Source organism: Sceloporus occidentalis, unplaced genomic scaffold (genome assembly GCF_023333645.1).
Source record: "Sceloporus occidentalis isolate IW3139 unplaced genomic scaffold, rSceOcc1.0.p SCAF_53, whole genome shotgun sequence".
Taxonomy (NCBI): Eukaryota; Metazoa; Chordata; class Lepidosauria; order Squamata; family Phrynosomatidae; genus Sceloporus; species Sceloporus occidentalis.
In genome coordinates, this window is record NW_028317033.1 from 452271 (window position 1) to 470578 (window position 18308).

Genomic DNA, 18308 nt, shown 5'->3' on the forward strand with positions numbered 1-18308 from the left:
ACCAGTATGCCACAATGAGCGGAGAGTTCTTTAGAGATACGTGGAACAAATTATTATAGGAGAACTCAGCCAAATGCAGCAAGTGGGACCAATCGGAGTGATCTTCGGATACGTAGGAGCGGAGGTAGTGTTTGAGGACTTGGTTGGTCCTCTCGGTCTGACCATTGGATTGCGGATGATATGCAGATGAGAGGTGTATAGCTATGCCGAGATGTTTGCACAGGATCTTCCAAAAACGAGAGACGAATTGAGGACCGTGGTCCGAGATGAATCGTTGCGGCACACCGTGGAGGCGAACAATATCCCGCAGAAAAATGGTGGAGAGTTCTTTGGCAGAGGGTAACTTGGGTAAAGCGGTAAAGTGAGCCATCTTGGAGAATAAGTCGACCACCACTAAGATTGTAGTGCTACCGTCGGATCTTGGCAGGTCTGTGATAAAGTCCATTGCTATGTGGCTCCACGGTCTATTGGGAACAGGCAGGGGACACAGCAACCCGGACTTTTTGGAACGTGGGATTTTGTGGCGGGTGCAGACCAAACAAGCCTGAATGAAGTCTTTAACGTCCTTGTGCATGCCGGAACACCAATTCCGTTGCAGGAGGAACAGGGTGTTGCGGATACCACGATGTCCTGCGACGGGAGAAGCGTGGAACTGAGCGAGTAAAGGTCTGATGAACCGAGACTGGACGAACAGGCGTTGACTAGGTACTCGAAGGGACACGGGTCGTGGGTATTGAGAACCGGCAATCAGTCACGTTAGATCGGCGTTGATGGTCCCTGTGATGAGATCTCTGGGGATGATAGGTTCGTTGGTGGTTCCAACATTGAAGTCCTCGAACTGCCGGGAGAGGGCGTCTGCCTTTACATTCTTTGACCCAGGACGATACGTGATTCTGAAGTTAAAGTGGGTAAAGAATAATGCCCACCGAGCTTGTCTTGGGTTGAGGCGTTTAGCATTCTCGAGGTACATGAGGTCCTTATGGTCGGTGTAGACCACAATAGGAGTTTCTGAACCCTCCAAGAGGTGACGCCACTCTTTGAATGCCAATTTGATGGCTAACAACTCTCTGTTACCAATGTCATAATTACGCTCTGCGAGAGTAAAACGTCTGGAAAAATAGGCGCAGGGATGAATCTTATTGGAAGATGGATGTCTCTGTGACAGCACAGCCCCTACGCCCAATTCAGAAGCATCCACTTCTAAGATAAATTGTTTGGTCGGATCCGGACGCTTCAGGATAGGTGCGGATGCAAAAGCGGCTTTGAGACGGAGGAAAGCTGCAAGGGCTTCCGGAGACCAAGTCCGAGGATCTGAGCCTTTCTTAGTTAGGGCGGTGATGGGTGCAATGATGTGAGAGAAATTTCTAATAAATCGTCTGTAGTAGTTGGCGAAACCAACAAAGCGCTGGATCCCCTTTAGATCAGTAGGAAGGGGCCATTGAGTCACAGCGGCCAGCTTATTGGGATCCATCTCCTGATGACCCTCAGAGATGATATAGCCCAAAAAGGAGGTACGTGATCGCTCAAATTCGCATTTCTCTGCCTTGGCGAATAAGTTGTTCTCCCTGAGCCGTTGGAGCACTGATCGGACCTGTGCGCGGTGTTCCTGCAGAGTCTTGGAATAGATCAAAATGTCGTTGAGATAAACGATTACATGAGACAGCAGCATATCACAAAATATGTCATTAACAAAACTCTGGAATACGGCAGGTGCATTGCATAACCCAAATGGCATCACGAGGTACTCATAGTGACCATACCGGGTATTGAATGCAGTCATCCATTCGTCTCCCTGGCAAATCCGGATTAAATTGTAGGCCCCGCAGAGATCTAGTTTAGTGAAAATGGTTGCATCCTTGAGTTGGTCGTACAATTCAGTGATCAGGGGTATAGGATATTTGTTCTTTATGGTGATGCTATTCAACCCCCTATAATCGATGCACGGACGGAGGGAGCCGTCTTTCTTCTTAACAAAGAAGAATCCTGCGCCAGCTGGAGAGCTAGATGACCGGATGAAGCCCTTCTGGAGATTCTCCTCAATGTATTGAGCAAGAGCGCGGTTCTCTGGTTCAGACAAGGGATACGTTCTTCCAGAGGGTGATGAAGTACCAGGCAGAAGTTGGATGGCACAGTCATACGGACGGTGTGGAGGTAACCTCTCCGCCCTCTGTTTAGAAAAGACATCTAGGAAGTCATGATATTGCAGGGGAACGAGTAGTCGGGGATTCATTGCAGGGGAACAAGTAGTCGGGGATTCATTCCAGGTGCTTCGAGCACAGCGTGGGCCACGCGGTAACTTCGGAGGCAAGAGGTTTGGCAGGAGGCACTCCACGCAGATATCTGTCTAGCTTCCCAATCTATCCTAGGATTATGGAGCGACAGCCAAGGTAGCCCTAGGATTAACGGAATGTGGGGACTGTGAAGGACGTTGAGAGAGATGGACTCTTCGTGGAGAACACCAATGGTCATCAGAATTCGGATGGTAGAATGGGACACCACTCCAGAACCGAGGGGGGAGCCATCCAATGCAGAAATCGGAATAGAGCGGATGCAAGGAATCAGCGGAATGCCCATGTTCTTGGCCCAGGTGGAGTCTATGAAATTTCCAGCAGCCCCTGAGTCTATGAAGGCTTGCGTGACCACCCGTTGGCCTGACCACTGGAGAGTGGCAAGAACTAAAAATCTATTCTGGACAGGGGGTGTAATGGTAAAGATGCTCAGTGGACAACCTCCAAACGCCGCTAACCTTAGGCGTTTCTGCTTCTGAGGGCAGGAGATGACTCTGTGGCCCTTCCAGCCACAATACATACATAGTCCCAGAATCCTACGGCGTCTTTTCTCCTCCTCGGACAGATGTAGAATAGGGCAAATGTCCATGGGTTCCTCTACAGAGGCTGTCGCGCTGACAGATGGAGGAGGTGTGCACACAAAAGGATGGAATGGACGAGGTTTTCCACCCCGTTCTCTCTCCAATTTACGCTCTTGTCCTCGGGCATCCAGTTTGAGATAAAGGGCTATAAGATCCTCTAAGTCCTCGGGAATGTCTCGATAGGTCAGAGCATCCTTCAAGTGGTTATTAAGTCCCTTGCGAAATGCTGCTCTCAATGCCTCATTATTCCATTTTGTTTCATGCGCTAAGGTACGGAATTCCACAGCATACTGAGCAACAGTTCTTTTACCTTGCTGCAAGTCCATCATATACGTCTCTGCATTGTCGCAGCGTCCTGGAGCATCAAAAACAGCCCGAAAGGCTACAATAAAGGAATCAGCGTTATCCAATAATGGAGAGTGCTGCTCCATGAGTGGTGAGGCCCAGGCCAGAGCCTCCCCTCTTAATAGATTGATGATGAAGGCAACCTTGGTAGCATGTGAGGAGAAGGTTTGAGGCTGGGTCCTGAAATGCAGCTGGCACTGGTTGAGGAACCCCCTACATTCGAACGGATTACCAGAGAACTTGTCCGGCATGGGCATCTTGGGGGGCTTGACCGGAGAGCTTGTAGCGGAGGAACCCTCTGCGGCAGAGGCCAGGACTGGAGCAGGAGCAGCTGGAGAGGAGAGAGCCTGAAGAAGATCAGTCATAGTGTCCAGCTTCTGTTCCAGGGTAAGGAGGTGAGACGCATGGGAAGCCAAGATCTGGTTGTGCTGTTCATGTCGAGATGAAAAACGATCCATAAAGGGCCTGTCAAAACTGTAACGGCCGGGAATGGTCAGGATCAGTAACTGAGGATCCACAGTGCAGAACCCAGACACGAACCAGAACAGGCGTCTGGGACACGGGTATAGCAGTCCACAAACGAGGCCGAGGTCAAGGATTGGAGAAGTCAGGATAGCCGTGAGACGTAGCCGAGGTCAAGGATTGGTGAAGTCAGGATAGCCATGAGACGTAGCCAAGGTCAGAACAAGAACAAACAGGATAACTGAGAAGCACGAGCAGAGCCCAGAGAACAAGCAATGAATCTCTTTGACAGGCAGCCAGTGGACAGCTAAGAAGCCCTAAAATAGGCCCCAGGCAGATAACCCCGCCCCAAGCCAAGTGCACAAATAGATGGAGAAATGGCCTGCACATGCGTATACTGTCACAGGAGTAAATGGTCGGCTATCATTGGAGTGGCCTGCGCATGCGCAGGGTCCGACGGCATCTGCGGGAGGTTGCTGCAGCCGTAGCCATAGGTAAGGTGGTTACAGTGATTAGAAAGCTGGGCTCCATTGACTTGCATGGTTGAATGCAGTACCTGTATTCAACCTGCAAGTGGAGCCAGAGTTCTCTAGAGGGTCTGGAGACCATCCAGCGAAACTTTTAAAACTTGATTGTTGATGGCGAAGATCACCGGCAGCTGCGGCTGTGAACGCTGTACGGAGCGGTCACAGCCCATCCAGAGGTAAGTGTTTGGTGTCGCTGGATGCCTCCTGATCGAGGCATTCCAGCGACACCATTTAAGTTTAGGAGGCGATCGTTGATCGCCTCCTAAACGCTTTTAAAACGGGCGTCCGCCGCCATACAATGTTTCTTAACACCTAAATATTTAAATTTTACACTTTAGTTATGGAAGGGTTGCTAACCTTAACACATTAAAACACACATAATTTTAAGAGAATATACACTTTGTATTAAAGGGTCATTAAGATTAATTCACATCTTGATACACAAATAATTTTAAAGGAAAAGGAAGGAAAAAGGGGAAAATGAAAATTTTCTATATTTATATACCTTAAATATGCCTCATTGCTTTATAGACATAAAAATAAATATATATATGTATTATTTATTAATTTATATTCTTTTCTTTTTTTTTTTTTTTTTTTTTTTTTTTTTTTTTTTTTTCTTTACTAGTATTTATCTATTTACTTATTACTGTCTATAACTGACTATATTCTTTGAAGAGTACTGTAAATCCGACGTATGAATTTGTTGATATAAATTTATGCTGATACTTATTTTATGAATTACGACACTGACGCTAAATACTAAATACATAATTTACCATATATTATGTATAGAGCATTTGTTTGTTTGTTCTTTCTCTTGTCCCTCCGTCCGCCTCGTCCCTTGTTAATCAGGGGACGAGGCGGACGGAGAGACACGGGCAAGAATTTATGCAATAGTTTTAGATTGTATTGTATCTCGCCTCTACATCGGGAAATTCCTGTATTTGTAACAGGATGGATTTTGAGAGAGAGTTTCTCAAAACTGGAATATAATTGTTTATGTGTGGTATGAATGTTTTTATTAATATAAGTAAAGGAAAAGGAAATAATAGCAAGGTATCTCAAAAAACATATAAGGAAGAAACATTATGTCCCTGAAATTAGTTTCTATTAATGTGCAAGGGTTAAATTCTCCACAGAAAAGAAACCTCCTATATAATATGCTAAATAAAGAGAAGGTCGCTGTTGCATTTATTCAGGAAACCCACTGGATAGAAAATCCACAAAGATTTTGGAAATTTAGATCCTTTTCAGAAATATTTTATTCTAACCTAGAGGGGAATGTTAAAAAAAGAGGAACTGCAATTATGATCTCCAATAATACTAAATTCGAACTTGTATATCATGAAGATGATAATCAAGGCAGATCACAAATTCTAATCTGCAAGATTAACGATATATTATACACATTAGTAAATATATATGCCCCCAATAAGGATTCTCCTAAATTTGTGGAAAAAATCTTTAATAGAGTACAACAAATAAAAAAAGGTATACTATTCATGGGTGGAGATTTCAACTGTGTTACAGACCCCAAAAAAGATAAAAGAACTTCTACAACAGTCGACCCATACATAAAAACAGACGCAAAGAAAATGAATTCCTTTATTGAAAACAATTTATTATATGACATATGGAGAGTACAGCACCCAAATGAATTAGATTTTACCTTTTTTTCACACCCACATATGTCTTACTCCAGAATTGACTATATTTTGACAGAGTTAGATAATTTGAGAATAATAATAAGTTCGAATATAGGACAAATTACATGGTCTGACCATGCTCCTATATTTATTAAATTTAAAGATAACCAACAATATAGAACAAATTGGAGATGGAGGTTAGACGACTCAATACTAAACAATCCAGAAATGTTAGATGATTTAACAAAACAAGCGGATTTATTTTTGGAGCAAAATAACAATGGAGAAGTGAATAACCTAATTTTATGGAATGCATTTAAATGCTTTATGAGAGGCTGTTTAATTAAAACTTTTTATAATATTAAAAAGAAATTGGGGCAGAGCCTAGCTGACCTATATATTGAGTTAGCAAAAAAAGAAAGATTAAATAAAGAAAACCTTAACATAGAAAACACAGCAGAATTTATTAAAATAAGATCAGAAATTAATATAAAATTACAAGAGAGAGTAGATAAGGGACTTTTAAAAATGAAACAAAGGTGGTACTATAGTAACAATCGTGTAGGTAAATATTTAACCAATAAATTAAAATACGAACGGAAAAAAAGTATGATAAAAAAAATAATAATAGGGAACAAAACTTTTTTAAACCCTTTACAAATAACTAAATGTTTTGAGGATTACTACAAATCACTTTATAATTTAGAAGGCCCTGTAAAATCTCAAACAGACATTAGAAATTATTTGCAATCCCTCAAATTACCGAAATTGAAAGAAGAACATATAGAAATGCTAAACGCTCCAATAAAACAAGATGAGATTAAAAGAGTGATTGAAAAATTGGAAAAGAAAAAAGCTCCAGGTCCAGATGGATATACAGCGGCTTTTTATTTAGCATTTAAAGAGATTATTATTCCGTTACTATTTAAATCCTTTGAAGAAATAACAAATGGTTCTAAAATTCCCCCTGAGATGCTTTTGGCCTCCATAATCCCGATACCGAAACCCAATAAAGACCCAAGCAGGATCCCGAATTATAGGCCAATATCTTTAATAAATATTGATATCAAAATATATTCTAAGATTCTTGCCGAAAGATTAAAAATCTACCTTCCTGAAATAATTCATTCGGACCAGGCTGGTTTTATTGTTGGCAGAGGCTTGTCAGATAACACTCGTAAGATGATAAATTTGATGGATACTATTAATAAAAGACCAGCATATACAGCGTTTCTGGCTTTAGATGCTGAAAAGGCCTTCGATCGAGTGGACTGGAGGTTTCTATCTGAAACTTTGGAGACCTTTGGCATATCAGGGAAATTTAAAAATAATATATTGGCTCTATATCAAAATCCTACTGCCCAAATTGTAGGTCCTATGATAACTTCGAAATCTTTTAGAATTAGTAATGGAACACGACAAGGATGCCCACTGGCACCCTTATTATATGCTTTATCAATCGAACCTTTGGCGCAATCAATAAGGAATTCTAAAGAAATAATCGGGATTAAAATTAGACAAAATGAATATAAAATAACACTTTTCGCTGATGACATTATATTGACTCTTTTAAATCCAGATAAATCTATGAAATATGTTCTGAAATTAATAGAAGAATATGGGAATCTCTCTAACTATAAACTAAATGTTAATAAAACACAGATTATTTGTGCCAATCAGACTAAAGTGCAAGCCATAGCAATGAGATCGTTTATAAATGTCAACTGGGGTATGGACTCACTGGAGTATTTAGGTATAAAGATTAAATATAATCTTAAAGAAATGGTTAGAGATAATTATAACACACTAACAAAGAAAATGGAAGAAAAATTAAATAAATGGAAGGGCCTTGAAATTTCTTGGTTGGGAAGAATAAATGCCTTTAATGCGTATTATCTACCTAAAATAATTTTTGTTTTAAGAGCAATTCCATTAAGAGTCCCTTATCTTATTCTATCTAAAATTCAAAAATTAATCTTAAAATATATTTGGCAAAATAAGCCATCTAGAATATCCTTCAATAATTTGGCTAGACACTCTCAAAAAGGAGGCCTCTCGGTCCCAGATATTAAAGATCTGCATGAAACATGCATGATAATGCACTTATTACTTTTAGACAGACCAGAAAGTGATAAAACTTCATGGTTCATTATAGAAAAAGGGACAACAAACCTCGTACGTTTATCAGATATTATTTGGATGACCCATGAAATAAATAAATATATCAAAAGTGACAATCTAATAATTAAAGATTTAATTATAACGGCTAATAAACTTAAAAAAACTATGAATATGGAAGAAAGTCTTCTCCCTTCAGCTCCAATAGGAATCCTGAGTGTTTATATAAACAACTTAGATTTAACTAAATGGAGATACACAAATATAAAGTGTATATCAGATCTATACAATGCAGAATCTATTAAATCCTGGCCTTCCTTAAAAGAGAGAGAAGATTTACCAAATACAGAAATATTTAATTATATTAGAATAAAATACTATCTTCAAACTGTAGAAGTAACAGCCTCTCCAACATATGAAGAATTTCTCAATAAACATTACAAAACTAGATTAATTCATCGAATAGGCATATTAAAAAGAAGTATCGATACTGATGACATTATACCCAATAAAGAGAAATGGGAAAAAGACATAGGAGTAATACTCCCTATAGAAGAATGGTTACATGCTTACACTAAAACTAAGAAATATTCACACTGTTTAGGGATGCATGAACTTTATTATAAAATCATTCATAGGTGGTATAGAACTCCGGTCCAAATCTCTAAATATGATAAAAAGTCCTCAAAGCTTTGTTGGAGATGTGAGAAGGAAGATGGTACAATTTACCACATGTGGTGGGAATGTGAAGAGGTGAGATCAATTGTATCAATTCTTTTTAAGATAATTGAAGAGCTGGTTGGCTGTAAAATTAAGCCATCTCCTCAAATATTTATCTTTCATATGGGTCTTTCGAACTTAAATAAAACGCAGAGAAATCTGATCGTACAATTAATTTTAGCATGTAAACTCGTCATAGCGAGGAACTGGAAAAAAAAAGGTAAAATCAGTTGGAATGAAATTTATGCTCAAATCCAACATCAAAGCAAAATGGAAAAAGGCTACTATATGAGTATAGCTAAAAGTAATATACATATTGATATCTGGAAACCATGGATAACCCGCACACAGGTAGAACTAGTAATTGGAAACTGAACAGAAATAATCATAAAAAAAAAAAAAAAAAAAAAAAAAAGAGATACCGAGATGCTATTATCGATTCTTTCCTTATGGATAAACGTATTTATAATATATATATGACTTATTTATGAATGCGTATATGTATGTTTATGCACTGTTGTTTGCACTTTCCTTCACTTTTTTTGTCTAAGTATGATATTTATTGAGAATTTATGTTTGTATGTCATTTGATACGTTCAAATAAAATTTAAAAAAAAAAAAAAAAAAAAAAAAAAAAAAATGGAGTGGCCTGCGCATGCGCAGGGTCCGACGGCATCTGCGGGAGGTTGCTGCAGCCGTAGCCATAGGTAAGGTGGTTACAGTGATTAGAAAGCTGGGCTCCATTGACTTGCATGGTTGAATGCAGTACCTGTATTCAACCTGCAAGTGGAGCCAGAGTTCTCTAGAGGGTCTGGAGACCATCCAGCGAAACTTTTAAAACTTGATTGTTGATGGCGAAGATCACCGGCAGCTGCGGCTGTGAACGCTGTACGGAGCGGTCACAGCCCATCCAGAGGTAAGTGTTTGGTGTCGCTGGATGCCTCCTGATCGAGGCATTCCAGCGACACCATTTAAGTTTAGGAGGCGATCGTTGATCGCCTCCTAAACGCTTTTAAAACGGGCGTCCGCCGCCATACAATGTATGGCGGCTGTTGACGCCCCGGGGAGGGGCCAGACATGGCCCCCGATGCCGATCTCGGCCTTGCTGAATGCCTCGACATCGAGGCATTACAGTAACGCCGTTTAAGCGAAGAAAGTGATCGTTGATCACTTTCTAAGCTTATTTAATTTTTTGACGGTTCAGGACCGTCAAAGGTCATTTAGTGACCCGGCAAAGGTCATTAAGGGGTTAAGTCCCGTGCAGGCGCCCCTGTTGCCATGGCGCCCTGTGCGGCCGAACAGGTCGCACACCCCTAAGCCCGGCCCTGACTGCAACAACCTACTTACCGGCCTCCCTCTCTCCCGACTATCTCCTCTTCAATCTGTGTTCAATGCATCTTTCAGGCTAATCTATCTCACCCGACGCTCTGCATCTGCCGCACCTCTCTGCGAGTCCCTCCACTGGCTCCCCATCCATAGCAGAATTAAATTCAAAATACTCACTCTATCCTACGAAGCCCTCACTAACACCGCTCCCCTCTACCTATCCTCCCTCATCAGCAAATATACTCCAGCCTGCCCTCTAAGATCCAACAATGACCTGCTCCTTGCATCTTCACTCATCACATCCTCCCATGCCCGCCTACAGGACTTCTCTCGCGCAGCACCAACCCTCTGGAACTCCCTTCCCCATGCTGTCTGACTCTCACCAACTCTACCCTCTTTCAAACGCTCCCTAAAAATTTTTCTCTTCAGGGAAGCCTACCCTCCCCCTACATTAACAGCATTCACTACCACGCAGTCCTCACCTCCTGTTTCTCACCCCTTATCCACCTAAAATGTAAGTTCCTGCGGGAACAGGGCTCTCCATTCCTCTTGTATCTGTATGTCAATTGCTTGTCATTTTGTACTTGTACAGCGCTGGAGAATCTGTTCGCGCTTTATAAAGTATAATAATAATCAGGAGTATTTACTCCTAAAGCCCTTTCTTCCATTGGTATATTTTTCCTTGGGATATGTACGTGCCAAGTGCTTAAGCTCAGTAGAAGTTGTGTAATGCAGCAAGACAATGACTACAGAATGGTTTTAAAAAAGAAAATCCCCCAGTCAGAGCCCAGACCTTAAGCCATTAGAAATGCTGTGTAATGACCTCGAGAGAGCCGTTCACATCACACATCCTAGGAATATGGCTGATCTTAAGTAGTTTGCTAAGGAAGAATAGCCTAAAATTCCTCTTGAGTGTTGTGTAGGTCTGATCCGCAGTATAGACAAACACAATGAGCTGGTTTCAGCAATAACTTTAAACAGGGGCTAGGGAAATAATAATTAAGTGAACCCTTGGATTTAATAACTGGTTTCAGCAATAACTTATAACTGTTTAAAGTTATTGCTGAAACCAGTTATTAAATCCAAGGGTTCACTTAATTATTATTTCCCTAGCCCCTGTTTAAAGTTATTGCTGAAACCAGTTATTAAATCCAAGGGTTCACTTAATTATTATTTCCCTAGCACTGTGAATGGTTTTTAAGTGTGTTCAATAAAGACACGAAAGATTATCATTGTTTGTCTATTGTTAGCTTAAGCTCATTGTGTTTGTCTATACTTGTGATTTAGGTGTAGATCCGATAACATATTCTGATCAATGAAGAAAACCAGATAATTCCAAAGGGTTCACTTTATTTATTTTTTTGCCACTGTATATTCTTTGCAAAAGTTCCCCATAGATGATAAATAATGCAAACTGAATGTACCTTTTTCTTTAATTTAATGTAATTTAAAGTTGAATATTACTTTCTACTTTCACTGCTAACAATGGGTGTTATTTTTAGATCGATCCCACACGGCAAAAACACTGGATGTACGTCAGTTCAGATGGCTGTAGGTTGGCCCTAATTTGGAAATATGGTGGAATTTACATGGATACTGACATAATCTCAGTGCGACCCATTCCACAGAAGACATTTCTGGCAGCTCAGTTCTCACAACATTCCAGCAACGGTGTTTTTGGATTACCTCCCCGTCACAATTTCACATGGACTGCAATGGAGGATTTTGTAAAGAATTACAATGGAGCAATATGGGGACATCAAGGCCCACAACTCTTCACACGTACTCTGAGGAAATATTGTGTCATTCCTAATTTTACAGCTGTTGAGGATATTATATGTGGAAACATCACCTTTTTAAACCCGCAACGTTTCTATCCTATTCGATATCCATCTTGGAGGTTGTACTACAAAGTCTGGGAAAAAATTCCAACATTTAATGACTCTTATGCTTTACATCTCTGGAACTACATGAACAAAGATGTTATGAGTATGGTTCCAGGCAGTAATACATTGGTGGATAATCTCTATAAACAACACTGTCCCATTACCTATGGAGCCCTCCTAAGGAATGAGCCTATATACCTTTAGCTGTGTTTATCATAAATGGATGCAAACACCTTATTAGTGTATAAAAAGGAGTTAAGTTGCTGCAACATTGCAAATTGTTAAATACTACTATTGATACTTTCTCATATCATAGAATATAGCAAAACGTTGGACCTATAGCCAAAAAAAAAACAGAACTGAATGACAAAAAAAAGACTGAATGACAGATATATGGCTCATTTCTCTTACCCAACATTCATACATTAGAAATCTTTAGTTTAATTCAATGACCTGACTGAACCTTAATTGACCATAACATAATCACTAATTTAGCAGCCTGAATAAACCTCATCAAAGAGGTGCATTGAATCTACTTGGTGGTTCAGTGGTTTGGCCATTCTCATGGGGCACATAGTAGTGCAATTACATGATACTGTTGCTTACCACTTACATGCATGGATACTTGGAGAGATGTTCATTTGCTTTTAGTCTGGAGCATTGAATTTGTACATTCATATTATGTTTTAAACACCCATTCTGTATTTTCTGAATCAATTAGCTTTGTATGTTAGTTAGGAATCTAAGTCAGAATGTTATTTTCAATTCTATATCACAGGAAAATGGGATCAAAGTATTTAAGCATTTAGGTTGAATTAATCACAGGTAAATGCAGGGGCGTACCTAGAGTATTTGGCACCTGGGGCAGATCCTGTATGTGGCACCACACACACACACACACACTTTAAAACTGCATAGCTTCTACATTAGGCAAACACTGACGGGGGTACAACATAACCGTTGTCATTATATACTGAAGCAGACATTGGTGGGGTACAGCATAAGTCCTTTCACTTTATACTGAGGCAGACATTGACAGTGGTACAGCATAACTGCTATCATATACTGAGGCAAACATTGACGGTGGTACTGCATAACTGCTATCATTATATACTGAGGCAAACTTGACAGTGGTACAGCATAACTGCTTTCATTATATACTGAGGCAAACATTGATGGTGCTACAGGATAACCTTTATCATAATATACTGAGGCACGCACTGACGGTGGTACAGAGTAATCCCTATCACCATACATTGAGCCAGACATTTACAATAATGCAGCATACCCCTATCACTTTATACTAAGCCAAACATTGATGTGGTGTAGGCCTATGACTTCAGTGTCTGGCTTAGTATATAGCAGGGATGCACCGAAATTTAAATTCTGGACCGAAACTGAAAATTCAGCATACACTTGGCAGAAACCCCCACACCTTTAAAAACAAAAACAAAAAAACACTTTTATTAAAAGTAAGCAACACACCAACATTAATATTGTTGTTGAATTTTTCTGTCCAATTTTGGTGCGTTACTTACTTTTAATAAAAGTGTGGTTGGACCAAAATCGGACCAAAAAATCAACAACAAAAAAATCAACAATACTATATATATATAATTGCTAACAACAATCACACTCCTATCATGCCCAGGCAGCCAGTACATGCTGGAACCTGGGCATGATAGGAATATGATTACAGCCTCCCTATGCCATGCTACCCCCCCACACATTTACACATGCTATCACACACACCCACCCATTCACAAACATTCAGCATACACTACAGCATAACACCCATCACTCTCACACACTTACTAATACACTCTCACTGAATGATTTCCTACCTTTTCTCTGTCACTGTCCTGTCGGTGCTGTGAGTGCGGTAGGCGGTGGGCGTGGCTTCAGTGCTGTGCGCCGGGATATGACATCAAATCCCGACGCACAGCGTCAATTGCCGCGCACATCGCAAGGGAGCAGGATCGGAGGGCTACATTAAGAGACCTCCCGCTCCCTTGATTGACTTTAAGCCAGTTGGAGGGAGATCTTTGATCTCCCCAACCAAACCTGCTCCTCTAGAGACGGACATTACTGTGGTGTGGTGGCACCCCCTGATAAGTGGTCCCCCGCTAGGTACACTACTGGGTAGATGATAAAACATGTCCTAGCTTCATTGAAATATGATTATATGTTATATGTATATAACAATATATGGACAAAAGTATTGGAACACACCTCTTAATTATGGAACTCAGTGAATTCAACATGGTACTTTGATAGAAAATTTAAACAAAGGTGGCATCCTAACTGCTAGATATTCCAGTCAACTGTAAGTGGTATTATTGGAAAATGAAAGTGTTTAGGAACAGCAATAACTCATCATAAAGTGAAAGACCATGTAAAGTCACATAGATGTCATAGCTAAAGAGATCCAAACTTCTAATGGCATTAACATCAGCACAGAAACTGTGTGGCAGGAGGTTCATGGAATGGGTTTCCATGGCCAACCAGCTGCATAAAAGCCTCACATCACCAAGTACAATGTCAAGTGTCGGAACGAGTGGTGTAAAGCACGCCACTACTGAATTCCGGAGCAACGGAAACATGTTCTGTGGAGTGACAAATCATGCTTCTCTGTTTGGCAGCCTCATAAGCAAGTCTGGGTTTGGTGGATGCCAGGAGAACATTACCTGCCTGACTCCATTGTGCCAACTGTAAGGTTTGGTGGAGGATAAATAATAGCATGGGTCTGTTTTTCAGGGGTTGGGCCCCTTACTATCAGCGAAGAAAAATCTTAATGATTCAGCATACCAAGGCAACATTCTTGGAACAGTTTGGGGAAGGCTCTTTTCTATTCCAGCATGACTGTGTCTCAGTATACAAAGCAAAGTCCATAAAGACATGGTTGGATTAGTTAGGTATGGATTAACTTGACTGACACGCACAGAGCTCTGACCTCTACCCCCCTGAACACCTTTGAGATGAACTGAAACGGAGATTGTGAGTCAGGCCTTCTCGTCAGACATCAGTACCTGACCTCACAAATGGGGGAATGGGCAAAAATTCCCACAGAAACAAAATCCTACGGAGAAGCTTTTCACAAGAGTAGAAGCTGATATAGCTTCAAATGGGTGACCAACTATATATTAATGTCTATGTATTTTGAATGCAATGTCATAAAAGTTTCCATTGGTGTAATGGTCAGGTGTCCCAATACTTTTATCTATATAGTGAATGTTATTACCAATTTGCATACAATATGTGAGCAATGATTACATATTATCAGTGGCGTCGCTACAGGGGGGCAAGGGGGGCAATTGCCCCCCCCCTAGGTTAATCCTTGCCCCCCCCTGTTGCCCCCCTGCCGAATTTGGAATAAAGTCGCAATGCGACTTTAAATCCCATCTTTTATTTATTTTCAGTAAGAGAAAATTCTTATGAAGTGGTACTTATTATTACATTACATCCGTTCATGTGAGAGGCAATATTTAACCAATGAAACAAAGAAGCATAGATTTGAAGGGAACTAAAACCAATTATATTGGGAACTGGTGGTGGGATTGGAAAGGTATGGCTTAGGGTCCATGCCATACATATTGTTTTTTAGAATATTTGCTAAATGGGGAGAAGTGGTATATAGGGCAGATTACTCTACTACTACACTACTTAATTCAGTGGTGGGAATATTTTGCAAAGTCCTATTTTTTTAATACAGTTACCAATAATTATTAATTCCTTTAGTTCTGCTGTTTCTCTCTGTTTCACTGATGGCGTGTGACTTTATCTCTTGCTTATGTCTAAGTCTCCAATAAAAAGTTTTAAATTAAAGATTACTGTTGTTTTAAATTTTTCTTTTTTTCTGATAGTAATATGTACATTTTCCCAAAGGCCTTTGAAGTATAAAATACTGCAGTCATTGTTTTTTAACCTAGCTCCAAAATGTAAATCTATCCACTGAATAATTAATTTCCTAATAGGCAATAGTAAGTTCTACTAGCGACTCTTAATATTGTAGAGCTAACTATACCCTACATACCTAATGCAGGGCATTTACTTCAAAACCAAATGAGTATTTTGATGTAATCTTAGAATACTGGCTCATTAAAGCATTTATATACCAAAAACTACATCCAAAAGGAAAAAAATAAAAAAAGGCATGCACACAAAATTGATGTCCTTACACTCTATGAGAATGCAGTTCCAAGGTTAAGGCTATGCACATTACACTTTGGTAAAAGAAACACAATACACACTCCTGTTGGTCAAACATATTTTCTTACCGCATGTTGCCACACAGTAAGTGATACTACATTGTGTGACTTGTTATAGTATGGTTACATACTACAGTCATGGTAACAACTTTGTAAACCACCCTTGCAAGTAACATTAATCTCTGTGTTTGTTAGCCCTTTGGATCCCACTGCTTTTCATTCCCAGTCCGACCCTGGGCTTGGAAGCCCTCAGGCAGGGCACACGGCTTGCAAGGTAGGTAAGTCTGGGACATGCCAGGGTCTGGTACACAAATCGCCAGTGGCGACGATAGGGGTGCTCAGGTAGGGGCGATGGAGGGTTTTATTTAGGACCTCTGTGCTTTGGTGGAGTCATGGAGGGGTCGCCAGGAAGGGGGTTCGTCGGTGGGGGTACAGCAGGTCTGGGTCCCTGGGGTGGGTAGCGTCCAAGGAAGGGTGTCGTGGGGGAGGTGGTTCTGGCTGGAGGGGCGGTTGGTGGTGAGGGGTACCCCGCCTCCAGGTCATGGAGGGGAGCGTTGCGAATCCTCCGGCTGGAGGGGCGGTTGGGGAAGTCGAATTGGCGGCCGCAGTGTGCCAGCAGACGGCTTATGTGTCCTTTGCGGGGGCACCTGGGTGTCCATTTGAAGGCTGAGCTCAAGGAAAAAATCTGGAAGATGGAATATGTGGAACTTTTTCTCCTTGCTTCCTTTGGAGTCTTTGGACATGAAGGAGGATAAAAAGAAGGAGGAGAAGAAGCGGAAGACCCGTAAGATTCTGAAGACTTTCGGAAACTGGCTTCACACTTTCTGCTTCCTGGCTAGCGTAATAGGGGAGAAGGCGCCGTAGAAATGCTCCACGTTTTTCTGTTATGTTGATGGGCTATGGGAGGCCTACAGGGTGTATGGGGGTTGGGCGTGGTGGCGCTACGATGAGCAGTTTCGGAAGCGCTTGGGGGTGGCCAATCGAGGTATGAGGTGGGACCAGATGGACCTGCCTCTATGGCTTAAGCTCATTGTAATGGGTTCACCAAGAGAGCTGTAGTAACTCCCAGAGTTCACCCACATGTATCCCCCTGTTCTCCCCGAAATCACTTCCAACACCAGTCAGCATGCAGACCTTGGAACCCTGCTATATGTGCCCAATAAGTAGACACAACTACCTTGAATTGAGTACAGCAGGAATTAACATTTTATTGTTGTAAAACCTAGTAAAGGTAAATGTAGACAACCCAACCTTTAAATCCCCTTTAGCTAATGAATCTCCCCCTGGCAGCAATCCTGTTAATAGGATTAGTTTACACAATGGAGTTCGTGCCTGTACAGTCTTTGGCAGCCATCTGTGATTATCTTGGGGCCTTGTATGCTAGCCCCCGCAGGCATCAGGACTTTGCTAAGGCATTTTGTTTTTAAATCGCTCTCGCGGAACTCATACAAGCATTGCACTTTACAATGTTGCACTCGCATCGCCACTTAAAACATGCTCCATTTTTGTCAGCACAGTCATGCATATTAAAAATAACCAACACATTGAATTCAACCAAACCAATTTATTAAAAAAAATAATTAATTAATCTAATACAGCAGCAAAGGCAGATCAGCCTTAACACTGGTACTAATGCATGCTACTTACGCTGAAAATATTTCTCAGCAACATGCATTATCTATATCAGAGCCCCAGCCAGGTAATATCACACAGTAACATGCATTATCATATATCAGAGCCCCAGCCGTGTAATATCACACAGTAACATGCATTATATATATCAGAGCCCTAGCTAGGTAATTTCACACAGTAACATGCATTTTCTATATCAGAGCCCCAGCCAGGTAATATCACACAGTAACATGCATTATCATATATCAGAGCCCCAGCCAGGTAATATCGCACAGTAACATGCATTATCATATATCAGAGCCCCAGCCAGGTAATATTGCACAGTAACATGCATTATATTGAATTCTCCCGCCCTCCTTATATTATGGCCCCCACATCCCTTACACCCACAGTACCTGATTGCAAGAACAAAACTTTCCAAAGTACCACTTTGCACCCACAGGTCTTGCCAGACATCCAGATTACCCATCCAGGCAATGCCCCAGCACTCAGATCTCACACCCATGCTAACTGAGCATCATGGGAAATGCAGTTAACAGCTGATAAAGCTGCAGATGTTAGCTGTG

The 18308-nt window shown here is 41.1% G+C and overlaps 1 protein-coding gene across 1 annotated transcript in view; it reads left to right on the forward strand.

Annotated features, from left to right (window-relative positions):
* Positions 1-12106, forward strand: part of LOC149288081 (alpha-1,4-N-acetylglucosaminyltransferase-like) — a 29107-nt gene extending 17001 nt beyond the window's left edge. The window contains exon 2 of the mRNA XM_089491945.1: positions 11519-12106. Coding sequence (XP_089348071.1) covers positions 11519-12106 — 588 coding nt within the window. The remainder of the gene's footprint in view (positions 1-11518) is intronic.
* Positions 12107-18308: the final 6202 nt, after the last annotated feature.